Here is a 13873-nt window from a genome sequence, read left to right as displayed (position 1 = left end):
ATTTATCTGTTTACACTTCCAATGCTGAAGATGCTATATTCCACTTTGTGATGTCATGTAGTGGTAGTTTTCAAGTTACCTTTTACCTTTAGTTCAATAGAGATGGGCAATTCCAGGGCTGAAATCATCTAAATGATTCAAGTGAAGGGGTGTGGAGTTTAAAAACACAGTAAGAGAAATGAACTCCTAAATATCCAGGACTTGTGGGTTAAACATATGTGAATGAAACAAAACAAAACTCCAGGTATATTTTGGATGAGGAAACAGCATTAAAACATAAATCAGTAAACAGCATAACATGGGCTCTTTAAAGAGAAATCTCTACATCCTACATTCCATCATCATCTGTATCTTCAACAGTTAACAATATAGCAGACCCCTCCGTACCTTGTGCGTGGAAACTCCCACTTGGGGTCCGAGGGCAGCTCCAACTCGGACACGTGGGCGAGCATGGGCCCATCGCTGGAGGAGAGACGGGCGATCCGGACCAGAGGAGTGTTGGAGTTCATGGAGGAGTTTGAATCCAAGGAGACCTGCTGGGAACAAAAGCACCATGTTATAACCTCTGCTAAGGCTGTGGCACCAGACTCTGAGAAAAAACACAGGGAGAGGAGAGACAGGAAGTGATCTGGATTAACATGTACATTAATTAATAGTTTACTATCCCTGAATTGCTGTTCATAAGCTGCTTTTCTTTCTTGGAATACTGTCATTTTTTAATAGGTTTAATAGTTTGTAGTCAGTGTTTTGTTTTGTTTTGTAGTGTTGCAAAATGACTGAATAAACTACTACTACTATTACTACTAATCATTTGGTTGCTTGTTTGTGTGTAGATACCTCCGTCCAATAGAAATATACTGTATATATTTTTCATATTTTCCAGTCCATTCTTGTTCATGTATGCAACTCTGATTCCAAAGGTGGATGCATATTCATTAATTCATTGTGTTTTTCTTTCTTTCAACAAGCCATGGGTTTTAGAGTAATGGAAAATGGATATAGATGTTGCAATTAAAAATTAAACAAAAAAATAAATTAAAAGTCCTCAAAATGGCACCATAACAGGAGATAGTCATGGGATGGGTCTGAAACCCAGAAATGTGGACCAAATCTTTTATACAGAGAAATTTGCCACTCTAGCCAAACTGCATTTCATTTCATATTTCTGAAGTAAAATATGCCACAAATTTGTCCAGTGGGGCTACTTTAACAAACAGCTGAACACGAGTCCAGCACTAACAAAGACAAATGGAACAGGAAGTGTGGGCAGGTAACGAGAACTGCGCCGCGACAAAAATCAATCTATCAAAAAACTCTTATTTCCACCTTCTACCGCCAAACCCAGCTTTTGTGATCGATGTGCTAGACCCAGACAAAATACTTACCAACTTTTTCACGAAATGAGAAAACGCTATGAAGCTAAAATTGGACAAGAAAAACTGCCTGAATATAATTTTGCAGGTATGAAAAGTAATATGGGACAGTACATGCCAGTAGCTTTAGGGGCAGATTTAGAGCGAGCGAAGATTAGCTCAAGAAAACCAAGTGAAGATTACTGAAAAATGCAATAAAGGCTCTCTCCACACAAACCTACATGAGCAGGACGAGGTGCAAGGGTGAAATAGGACAGGAGTCTCAAACTGTGGGACAAGTATAAATGCTCATACGCTATAGTTTACCAAGTTTAAATTTGAGTTTTGTCCCAGTTTTGGTCATGATTTTGGATTTAAAATGCAGATCAAAAGGCTTCGAAATGCTGGTTTAGACATTTGGCCCTGGTTTAGTTTATGACTTAATGGAAACAGAAAGTTAAAACTATATTTCGGAACATTCTCCATGGAAAAAGATGAGTTTAATGTCATACTCTGGAAGATTATAGCCAAACGTTAGTCAGGTACAGTAGTAGTAGTAGTAGTAGTAGTAATAATAGTAGTAGTAGTAGTAGTAGTAGTAGTAATAGTAGTAGTAGTTTATTCGGTCATTTTGCAGCACTATAAAACAAAACAAAACACAGACTACAATCCCATAGATCATGACCCAAAGGGTTTAGGCTGAAGTAAAAGTACTGTACTTATAATGCCTAACCTTATTAAAAAATTCCAAAATTCCAAGAAAAAGCAGCGTATAAACAGCAAGTTAACATTTACAATTTCACTTACGACTTACTGTATATATAGAGACAAAATACAAATTAAGACAAACAAAATCAAATGCATAATTCATTCATTCCAGAGCTCTATATCTTTCAAAACATAACACTTTATACTGTATTTTCCCGACTATTGAGCTCACCTGAATATAAGCCGCATCAACAAAATTTTAGCAATTGTAAAATTGTACATATATAGTACAAACCATAGACCGTATATCTGAATGGACAATGTCCTAAACAAAGAATCCGTCCATATATTAGCCACATCATTTATTAGCCGCAGGGTTCAAAGTGTGAGAAAAAAGAAATGGCTTATAGTTCAGAATTTACAGTACTCTTTTTTACAAGGCTTCTACAATATTAGACTTTTTAAAATCATCACTCAGGTTATTCCATATACTAACCCCTCTAAAAGAAATACAATCACTTTTTTTCTTAATTCTAATCTTATATAATCTTAGATTCTCTAAGGTTATACTGACTCTCTCTGCTCAAATAACGCCTGTAAACAAGGAGGAAGCAGATTATAGGCTTTGTATATCACTACAGCTGTGCTCAGGTCAACAAGATCAAAAAAATGTAAGTACTTTTAGCTTAACAAAAAGAGGATTTGTTGGTGCATAATAATTAGCATGATTAATAATCCTAATAACCTTCTTTTGGAATAGAAACATTTTATTAATATTTTATTTATAAGTATTTCCCCATACCCCCAAGCATATGGACATGTTTTTCAAGTGCAATAAGAACATCAAAAAACTAAATTAAAAACATTCTTTTATTTTAGTCTGCTTTTTGGCTAAATTTTACATATTGAGGCTTTAATTTTAAGTCCATGTTAAGTCCTAAATTAGTCCTATAAAACCAGTTTTAGTTCTGGGCATAGGCTAATCAGAGTTAATCCTATTTAATCCTGCTTTATTCCTTACTTGTCCTTTATTCTTTAGAAAAGTCCACATTTCATCGTGGAAGGCGTATTTTCTGAGACAGTAGTACACTTGAGGTTCACAATATTGGTCATAACACAAGATCGATGTTGAGAAAAAAGCAATATAACTCACTAAAATAGAGTAAATCATGGTTTTCAATGAGAAGCTTTAGTCTAAAAATGCTACTTTCAGAAATATGAAGCCTTTAATTTCAGTCCTGGAAAGTTGGAGCGCAAATTTAGTAACCACATAGCAACTGCTAACAGTGGGAGGCCACCAGAGCAAAGCATTATGGGTAGGATAAATAGACTGCGTACGCTCTTTATTGTTATGCGTACAGTACTATAATTGTGAAAATGTGAACTGAAAAAGTGTCATCAAATACCATTGAGGAAACTATTAAAAAAAGTCTATTCAAATGTCAAAACTCAAAATGCCAGCAAAAACTGTCAGTGACTTCTTCAGACACACACAGCTTTGGAAAAATGTTTCGTCATTTATGCCTGTGTGTGAAAAAGAAAGAAAGAAAAAAACGATGGCACGTTTTGTATCATCTTGAATTGTAGTTCAAAGGCGGTTCTCACGCTGGTGGAGAAACTGCAGACAAATAAAGAGTGTGTGAGGTTTGGAGGTGACGCACACGGAGCACTGGAAACCTCTGAGATGGTGACATGTGCTGGCATCCATCCTGGAGCAATTTCAGGGGGATCTGAGATATTTATGCCCCCCTCTGAGTGTCAGAGCTGGGGATGAGATTTCACTCTCTGCCCCTCTACTGTTCACATGTAGTAGGTCTGATTCTGTGTCATTCTAAAGCAGTTTTAGACCAGCAGAGTTTTACGGGGATCCAGAGAAGATGTGGGCCCCTTCTGAGTGCCAAAACTGGGCTGATATTTCACTTTTAGATCTCATAGTTTTTTTATTTATTCATTTAATATTGTACAAAAACAATGAATCAACGCAAATATAAAGTGGATGTTATTGTCTGTTACAAATCAAGTGAATACAAATGTATGCAAATATATTTTACGTGGCTCCTTTTGTGTTACTTGGGATAAATATATGTGTAAATAGTGACAATGTCTTGGCCTTGGTTTGGACCTGTTTTGAACCCAGTTATGATTTATCTTGTTCTAGTCCTGGTTTAATCTAGTCCAGCCCAGATTCAGTCCCAATCAGGGGAGTCGACAGGGGAGGACAAAGGGGTCGGTTGTCCCGGGCCCCAGGGTCTTAAGCGTCCAGAATTTAATCCTTTTCCTATCTATTCATTTATAATATAGAGGGGGCCCATATGAAGTGTCTTGCCATGGTTGACAGGCCTGGTCCCGTGTATGATATAGCAACTGGGGAAGAGCAAACACATCTTAACAAACCTATCTCTCTCTGAGGTTATTATCATGCTAATTATCACAAACATCGACAAATCAGAATGAACTCAGTAAGAAGGAGGACTTAAAGCACTTTGATTGTGACTATTAAAGCAACCAATAAGATGTCAAAAACCATTACTGGACAATTGAAAATGATCTTTCATCCTAATTAAGGTTTAGGGTTAAACTGCTGCTTGATTTTGTCTTGGAGAGTATAGGTAGTGGACAGACAGTGAGAGAGAATAGGTAAGTTTGTGCTAATCTTGTATCTACTTTCTGTTACCTGTCTCTTGAGGGGGAACTTGGAGAGTTTTTGAACAGGGGGAGTGGGCAGGGTCTTCTGGGTGGTCATCCTCATCCGGCACAGAACCACGATGATGACGGTGAGGATGACGAGCACACAGCCCGTCACATAGATCAGGATGTCGGCGTAGTAGTCGTCCTTCTCCTCACTCACTGCTAAAGAGTGAACATAAATAAGATACATGCAGATCAAAGCAAATACAATTACTAAGCTACAAACTATTTACTAAGAAAGCCACAGTTACCTTCCACAATCTAGATTTAATGCATGGACCTTGGGACTGAAAGTATGTCTACTTAGTACTACTAGTATCAGTAGTAGTAGTAGTAGTAGCTGAATCCTAAGTATCCTAAGCATCCTGGGTATGTTTTTGATAAGGTAAGGACATAATTTGGCTCAAAAGACTCAATGCAGTATGCAATATAGGACCTTTGAGCAAATAGAATGTCATTATTTTCTAAAAAGAATTACTGGAATAGAATCAAGATAAAAACATTTTACTCAGTATCAGAGAGAAGAAGCATATCCGAACATGCTTAAGTGAAATTTGCTGATGTTTTTTTTTCTTCTTTTAAGAGAGACTGAAGTAACCCTGGTATGCCTTCTGAACCCATGGCAGGTATTTTCACCTGCGAGTGCTCTCTCCTCAGGGAAGTCATTATGAGCTAAACAAGTCTTTGAAATTACCATTTAGCCCAGAGACATGTGAACGCACCACCAGCCTGATCAAACAGACACTCGGCTACGTGTTCAAGCAATTATAACGGCAACATTATACTCTTACATTGTTCTTAATGAGCTGTAAAGAGTGTAATTATGCAGCTATGAAAATGATACTGAGTAAAACACCTTTTTACGAAACAATAATAGTGGCAATCATGTCTTTATGGCTTTGTAACACCAACCTACATGTGACTATGGTGGCTGAGAAAGCTCAAGCACCGCAAGTCAACACAATCCAATTCAAATGGGTTTGTAAAAGGCGAATTGGAAATTCTATCCAATCTAAATTTGTTATTGCACTCAAAATGAAATACTGACTTAAAATAAAGATACTACATGATCTTTTTCTAGGTGATTCTTTTATTTGAACCTATTTTAAATGTTGAGTTAATCCATTAATACTTAACATAAAATACAAAAAAAAGTCTATTTTAATTTTGTGAGACATGATGATCAAATACAAGAGCTAATCTGTATAATAACTGATACATAATAATAACTCATAAGTGCATATTATAAACGAGAGGAAATGTGGTAGAGAAAGTCTTATACCTGGCAACACCGTGAGCCAAGCAGAGTGGTGAGTAAACCCAATAGAGTTCCCCGCCAGGCAAGTGTACTCCCCAGCATCCTCAAAAGTGACATTGGTCAAGAACAGCACCTCTAGCTCCTTATCTGTAGTGTTAATGCCCGCAGTCTGTAGGAGAGAGGGAGGAGGAAAAAGAGGAGGAGAAACAGGAGGAAGAAGAAGAGGGAGAAATGGTGAGCCCAACACCAAATAAATCAATTTTAAAAGATGGATTGTGTGAGAGGGGAGAGGAGAATTGAAGTTAGATTGTTGTCATCCACCTGGAAACACCAAGCAAGCAGCACCTCCACCTGCTGCAAAAAATGAAATTGACCAGCTCAGTTTGAAACCACGTTTACAGTGCTTTAAATTCAAAAAGTTACGGGAAATGAAATGGGATTTTTTTTTTTTTTCGGATGAGAACAAAAATTGATAATTTGGGACATTTTTGGGTGGATAGTGACAGATCATTTTGGCAGAAGCACACACTGATAAACAACCACTCTCTTAAATATTATTCTTTTCTCTGTTCATGTTTATTTTGATTTACTATTATGTGCAATATTTAGGACTTTTCCCCTTTGAAACATTTATTATTTTGTTTTAAATTGTTAATCACTATAGCGACAGTTATAGATAATCTAAAAAAAAAGAGAAAAGTGAAGTCCTTGGGCGGGCTAACCACTCTGCCACAGTGAATACACATATTCTATAAATACTTTGCAGCTGAGGTCATCGACATTCCCTGCTTACAGTAGGCACTGCTCTGTTTGAAGCTCTGTTACTCAGATTTGACTTAATTAGACTATTAATCTAACTTTTGTTTTACCAAAATTTGATCCTAAAGAACTGTCTCAAGTTAGTCAGCATTAGCCAACAGCTTTTCAATTAGTCCCTCATTACCTTTTTGTTGAAAATACCTAAACAAAACCATGAATGCTCGTATTGATCGCAGGCTCCTGAAAAATGTGCTTTTTAAATCCATTTTGTGTCACCATGGTAACGCCTACATCTCTATTGGTGGAATGTTTAGAGTGCTGCAAAGTATCAATTATGCACCTACTCAATAACATATAGGACACAATATAAAGCAGGACACAGCAAGGACACATTTAATGGAAGAAAAATAATAAAAGCGACAGCAGTGTGTGGTGGTTCAAACTGAGCTGATAAATAGTTTACCTATTGGAAAATCTAAGCCCTTCTCCACAGCCTTGATCGTGGCTGGCAGCAGAAATCAAAGGTGATGAATTAAACCGGACCACATATCCAATCACTTTACATGCCATAAAGTGAATAAAGACATCAAAAGACCATCTGAAATATTAACTCATTTAACATTTGGATTTTAGAACACACCGAGATCAAAGCTGCATCTTCACAAGCTGCAAGGATTAGAAATAAATAATTTGGGGGATGTATTTTGTGAAGATCTCGGCGCAGTGTTACCTTAGGGAGACTTCTGGTTCATTTTTAGAAAGCTTAGGCCAATATATATTTAAAGGTACATTATGTAACTTTTCTGGTGGAGGGTCTGACAAATGCTTTTCTCCATAGTGATGTTATTGCTTTGTCTGGAATGTTTCACAGTATGATATTAAACCTTTCTATTTTCATGGAGACCAAACCAAACCAAGTTACAGGCCAGATCTGTGGGGAGGCGACCCCACTCACAGTAAGGGCCTATTTAGGTTTTTAGGTCTTAAAAACGCAAAAATCTGAAACCACCCTCCAGAGTGGAAAAACTGAATATGCTCCGCCATAGCGGTTCTGTCTACACTGCCCAAGATGCAAAACTCTGGTCAGATCTGCTCATATCACGTACGCGTGATATGAGCACACTTTTATGTCACAGTATGCATGCAAATTTCCTCCCGAAAACACTCATCTAAACGCGGGATAAAAAGTGAAAATGTGATGCCACTTTTGCGTCTTCTGTTCAGACCATCTTCAAATAAATGTAGCCTAAGAATGCTTGTTTTTCGAACTGTTTTTTTGAGCTATAAAACCACCTGTAATTGAATAAATGTAAACTAGAGCTGTTTAATGTCATACTGTGGAACATTCCAGGCAGAGCAATGACATATTCATAGAAACAAGCAGGTGAAAGACCTCCAACCAAAAAGTTATATAGTTCACCTTTAATACTAATCCTATTTCATAAGATTTTGTATGACAGAATTGTTTGTAATGTATTGACTTTACAATATAAATATTTGTCAGATTATTTGTGTAACTGTAAAAGATGGTAGAAATGATCGATTCTTGAAGAGGGTTTGTCCATTGACCTTGTATTGATTCATAGTTGATTTCTGCCTCTTGTTCAGTGGGGGTTGTGTTGAGACCACTTCCCATGCCTTATTACAGCTCCAAGAGTCATATAAGGACTTGCTAAAACTACTGCTGACCGAAAGAAATCGATATGACTCTGTGTTGTACAAATTGGTGGGTGTTTCTTTTGACCTGAGTCTAATTAAGGGTAAAATAGTGCAGTTCTATTGATTATTGGAGGGCAAAATCAGATATACTGCAGCGTAATGGGATCTACAAAGTACAATGGTTATTTTTCATGTTGGTATTTCTTGTTCACTGACTTTGAGTCTATAAGCCTTCTGTTCAGCTGTTTATAGGCGCCATTTTGAGTACTTTTCTAGGCCGGTGACGATAACACATTTTGAGACTACATTATGCCACTGTCACAAATGAGGATAATCCTGTAAACCCGTTTTTAAAATAGAAAGTATCATTAAAAGGGCTGAGATGCAACAGATAAATGGCAGAATTAAGTCACAATTAGGCATAAAACTTATTTATTCTACCCTCTACATCTTAAATCTTACGTAATTAAATAAAAAATATCCTCACTAGTGCAAGGAAAATGAACTCAATGCAAATATTGAGTCTAAAAATATATCACTGCAGCTTTCATACATTGAACAATATGTTCATATTATAATTATCATAACAAGTGTATACTTTTCTTCATTCAAAAGACATAATTATTTGTTTTGAATTGTTATTTGCTATGGTAAAGGTGGTATTTTTTCATTACAAAGCTATCAATTGCCTTAAGCATATGTTCTTATATAATGATAATAACAGAGCTTTTTCACAATGGCTGGAAGTGCCCCGCTGTAGGCTTGCAGGACTTCCAATTAATGCTTTTCTTTGGTGAAATATCTGTGGAAATGTCTCATGTATTTTCCACCATCTGTCTCATCACCAAATGTTCATCTGACAAGGTCAACAAAAGACATATTCTATCCATGAACAATTTATCCACAACTCTCAAGATAAGAAAGATGAAAACCTAAAGGTTAACAATGACTAGCATTAGTGAACTACTGAGCAAAACTAACATTATGGTCATGAATAAAACATAAATTCATTAATAAGTAAGTTGTGAACTCAGATTGATTCTACAATTAAAATAAAAAATCGATTTCATGATGTAGTTATCAACACAGACAGAGAGCTTTGTGCAGGTCAAATGCTACAGAGGTTCACAGATTACATGTCTCACATTCAACCTGCACAAATTTCTCAGTCTATGCTAATATCTACATCATAAAATCAAATTTTTATTTTAATTGTAGAATCAGTATGAGTTCACAAGTTATTTCTGTTTTATTCATGACTATAATGTTTGTTTTGTTCAGGAGTAGTTGACTGATGCTAGTCGTTGTTAGCATTTACGTTTTTGTCTTTCTTACCTTGATAGCTTTGGATAAATTCTTCATGGACAGAATATTTTCTTAGTCGACCTTGTTGGATGAAGATTTTGTGATGGGGCAGATTTATGAAGGTGGTGGAAAATACGTGAGACATTTCAACAGATATTTTGCCATAGAAAAACATTAACGTAAGTGACGTTTACCTACATTGCGGCACTTCTGTCTGTTGTGAAAAAGGTCTATGGCTAAATTTCACTTTTGTCCAACATTTTTTTTTAAATTCTGTTTTATATACACCGACTTTTAATTTATCACATCCACATAAGAAATAAATAATGCTGATTGGCGAATTAGCAAAGAAATATGCGTTTACCAGTAGATCAACCCACAACCAAGCAGAGGCAGGAGACAGGAACACACCAAGCAGAGCCCCAAGACGGCAGCCGTTTTGCCTCTAGTTTGATTCTTTACCTGGTTTGTGAATCTTAAGCCAGAAGGGCCTCTCTGATTTGCCTACAAAGTTGGACGCTCGACACCAGTATTTCCCAGCGTCTTTCTCTGTGACATTGTAGATTTTGAACTTATCATGGATCTCAGTGTGTTTACTCACAAAACTCTGTGAAAGGGAGAGTCAAATGAACACAAATTAAATATAACTTCATATAAATTTAAACATTTACAATATGGTTTTCAGACTGCATGATTACAATTGGATTTTTTTTTTCTTTTTTGCAATTATAATAAAACAAAAATGACACAATTGAAAAGACAGTGCAGATTAATTTTGGTGTACACATTCACAGATTAAATACATGATAAAACATTGCATAGTCCATCCTGTGTGACAAAAAGACACATTAAAAGAATAACAGTGAGTGTCAAAACATGGAGAAAGTTCAAATAAGAAGAAAGAATAGAATATCAGAGAGTTAATGAAGATCCAGGGCTGACATCCAGACGCCTCCTTTGCTCCTTACAATAACCCAACTTCAAACAACTAGTCCAGGCCAAAGCACTCTCTTCTCCTCCCTCTCTTCCTCCCTCTCTCTCCTCCTCCTTCTCCCCCTCTCCCTCTAACTGCCTGTACCACACATGAGATGTCACACAGCGGCAGACTGAGACGTGTGGGGCAGATCTGGGTAAATACTGTTTCAATTATGCGGTGGATGAAAATAGAGCATGGAGTCGCGGTCTGCCTCCTCCTCCTCCCTCTCTCCCCCTCTTTCTCTTTTCTTTCTTTCTGTCTTTTCTCTCTTCTTCACTCTTTCCCTCTCTTCTTTCTATATCTTACACTGTTTCACACCCCTTTATGTAAATGTGCTGTCAGTCTGGGGTTGGAAAACTCTGCTTAAACACACTTTTCCACTAAGACATTTAAAGGGCCAGCGCCATGCTGTTTTCAATCACCCGTGTTATTAGCCGGGTTTGGCAGGATAAACATGCAATATAGGCATGAATAATTGTGATGTTCGATTTTGAATATACAATGCAAATATGAGACTATGGTTGGATCTTAGTACTACTCCTTTACATAATTCTATATTGAAACAAAAGGCAATGTAATTTGACTTTTAGTTTATTCAGAATATAGAGCATTTTTTATAAGAGCATTTAGAATATTGTCCTAGACAGAGGTGGGGACTCGCAAGTTGTGACGTGAACTCGAGTAAGACTTGAGTCACTATTTTTAGGACTTGAGATTTGACTTGATAAAATGGACTAAGACTTGGGACTCGACTTGGATTTGAAAGTCAGTGACTTGGGACTTGACTCGGACCTGAGGCCTGTGACTTGATAAAACTTGAGAAGCACTTTTAAATCTGAATTCTTTCTATTCTAAAGAGATTTTGATTTTGTCAAAACATTTAAAAATGAAAAAATAACTAAATTTGTTTATATACGAGTATATACGAGTTGTATAAATTCTCATATATAAATATACTGTAATTTTTTAAGTACAATTTATCTTAAAAATCATATAAATTGCAAAAATCTAAGATATATTTGGTACTTTGGTTTAAAGACTTGAAATGACTTGAAGCTCAAAGCAGACGACTTGGACTTGACTTGGACTTGCCTGTATTTGACTTGGGACTTGACTCGGACTTGAGGAAAGACTTGAGACTTACTTGAGACTTGTAAAACAAAGACTTGGTCCCACCTCTGGCCCTAGACATACTAGCAAGCTATCAATTTTGTTTTTAGATTTGAATTAATTTGAGAACTACATACAAATATATTATAATAGTATTTTAATTATTTATTTATTTTTTTTACTTTTATATTTTTGCCCTTTGTTATTACAATATATTGTGATGTGTGAGTTACTTTGTTCAAATAATTTCCTACAACAGTTTAATAAAGTTTGTCTAAATCTAATGTTGTTTAATACTTAAAAATAGGCATGACTGATCTTAAATGAAACCTTTAACTATACCATAAAGATTTACAGCTGGACATAAAATTAGCGCCTGATATCTCTTTAGTCTGGATGCCATTAGCCTGCACTGAGCTCAGTTGTGGTTCTCTGGTATTCTTTGGGCCTGTCTAATTATTATTGATATGTTCCCAATTACATCCACGCAGTCTGGCCCTCCTTCTTTGTCTCCGTACCCAGCAGCCTGTCACACGTCTCCCTCACTGCTGACTCTGCCCTTCTGTTGCTCCCAAACTCATTTTTTCCGTAACTTTTTCTTTTTTTCAAATCCTCCGCCTTCGTCTCGTCTTTTTGAAAACGCAGCAACATCTAACAGCGACGTCGCCACCGCAGCACTTAACTTAGCCCAAACCAGATGTTGTATAGTCCTCGTTCTCTCCTCTGAAAATCATAAGGCTTGGAGTTGTCCTCTTTTTAGACCAAAATAAAAGAACAGCTGGGCGGGGAGGGACTGCTGCCGTATTGGGAAAGGCACTAAGGCATGCAGCGGTCTATTTCCTGATGCTTAAGTTGTTTCAAGTACATTACTCAATGGACCAAAACAAAACTAAACACAATTTTAAGTAGGAATTTAGGAAGTGAAGAGTGGGAAGGTGCACTGTGTAACTTTTTTGGTGAAGGGTTTGATTCCTTTCCTGGATTGTTTCACTGTACGGCATTAAAGTTGGAGACAAGCAGATTACATAATAAGCCATACAGGTCAAATCTGTGGAGAGGCGAACTCAATCCATAGTAAGAATGTATGTTTTTCAAGGTATCTTTGAGCAGTAAGAACACACATAATGAAATAAATGCTGTATAAAGAAGTTTAATGCCAAACTGTGGAACATGGAATCTAAATGGAGACGATCAGGCTGCAAAGTTACGTAGTGCACCTTTAAGATGAAAATCTAGCAGCTGTAGTCATTTTTTTCAAAGTAAAATAAAAATAAATACTGTAACATTTGTTACATACATCTTTATATTATCTTAAGTCATCACCCAGACCCACTTGTTTGTTAAAGAAAATCATTCTTTTCTGGCTTATTATGACCAGCATATTGTACTACTTAGGTGACAGTTTCTATATCAGACCATGTTTCTGATGGTACATTTCTCATGGCTCTAGACACTTACTTTGAGTATGTTGACGTATGGCGCCCCGTCAGGAGCGTAGCGGCTCCCGTTGACCTCGATGTGTTTGAGCCACTGGATGTGCGGCTGGGCGTCGCTGTACACTTTACAGTGAAACTCCACGTCACTGCCCACTGCCACCGTCTGATTGGCCGGGAGTCCAGCCTGAAGGATGGGCCTGTGAGGGGATCGCTCTGGAACATGGAAAAATACAGGAGGTTATCATGGGTTATGCAAAGTTGAATTAGTACAGTGTATAAAAAGGGGATGTTTCAAAATTGGCAATATTATAATTTTGGACTTTAATACCAAATGTTAAGCAACACTAAAATTTCAAGTTTTAGAAATCATAGGAAACTATACTAAAGGTCAAAAGTTTTAGAACACCACACTTTTAACATTTTTTTTTTTTTTTTCCAGTTTACTGTTTACTATTGACCAAAACGTGTTCCCATAAATGTGTGACACTTCTTCTGTCCAGTTCATCCCAAAGCAGCTCAGTGGGGTTTAAGTCTGGTGACTGTGCTGGACACTCCATGTTTTCAAGCTCACTATCTTGTTCTTTTTACCTGCAGTAGTTTTGGACTTGTGTTATCTTTTCTC

The 13873-nt window shown here is 36.8% G+C and overlaps 1 protein-coding gene across 3 annotated transcripts in view; it reads right to left on the bottom strand.

The window, feature by feature from the left end:
• fgfr3 (fibroblast growth factor receptor 3) overlaps window positions 1-13873 on the bottom strand; it is a 104417-nt gene that overhangs the window by 15955 nt on the left and 74589 nt on the right. The window contains exons 7-10 of one of the 3 annotated variants that reach the window (XM_020919789.2): window positions 13274-13464; window positions 10192-10336; window positions 4735-4910; window positions 388-536 (exon numbers count right to left, since the gene is read on the bottom strand). In XM_020919789.2, the coding sequence (XP_020775448.1) occupies window positions 388-536; window positions 4735-4910; window positions 10192-10336; window positions 13274-13464 (661 nt within the window). Of the gene's footprint in view, window positions 1-387; window positions 537-4734; window positions 4911-6030; window positions 6176-10191; window positions 10337-13273; window positions 13465-13873 lie in introns of all 3 variants that reach the window. The other 2 variants (XM_020919788.2, XM_020919790.2) reach the window with 2 other exon arrangements.

Source organism: Boleophthalmus pectinirostris, unplaced genomic scaffold (genome assembly GCF_026225935.1).
Source record: "Boleophthalmus pectinirostris isolate CB_2022bp ecotype Guang Dong unplaced genomic scaffold, ASM2622593v1 HiC_scaffold_10, whole genome shotgun sequence".
Classification (NCBI taxonomy): Eukaryota; Metazoa; Chordata; class Actinopteri; order Gobiiformes; family Gobiidae; genus Boleophthalmus; species Boleophthalmus pectinirostris.
The sequence above is the reverse complement of the archived record's forward strand: the minus strand, read 5'-3'. Positions and strand labels throughout refer to the sequence as shown.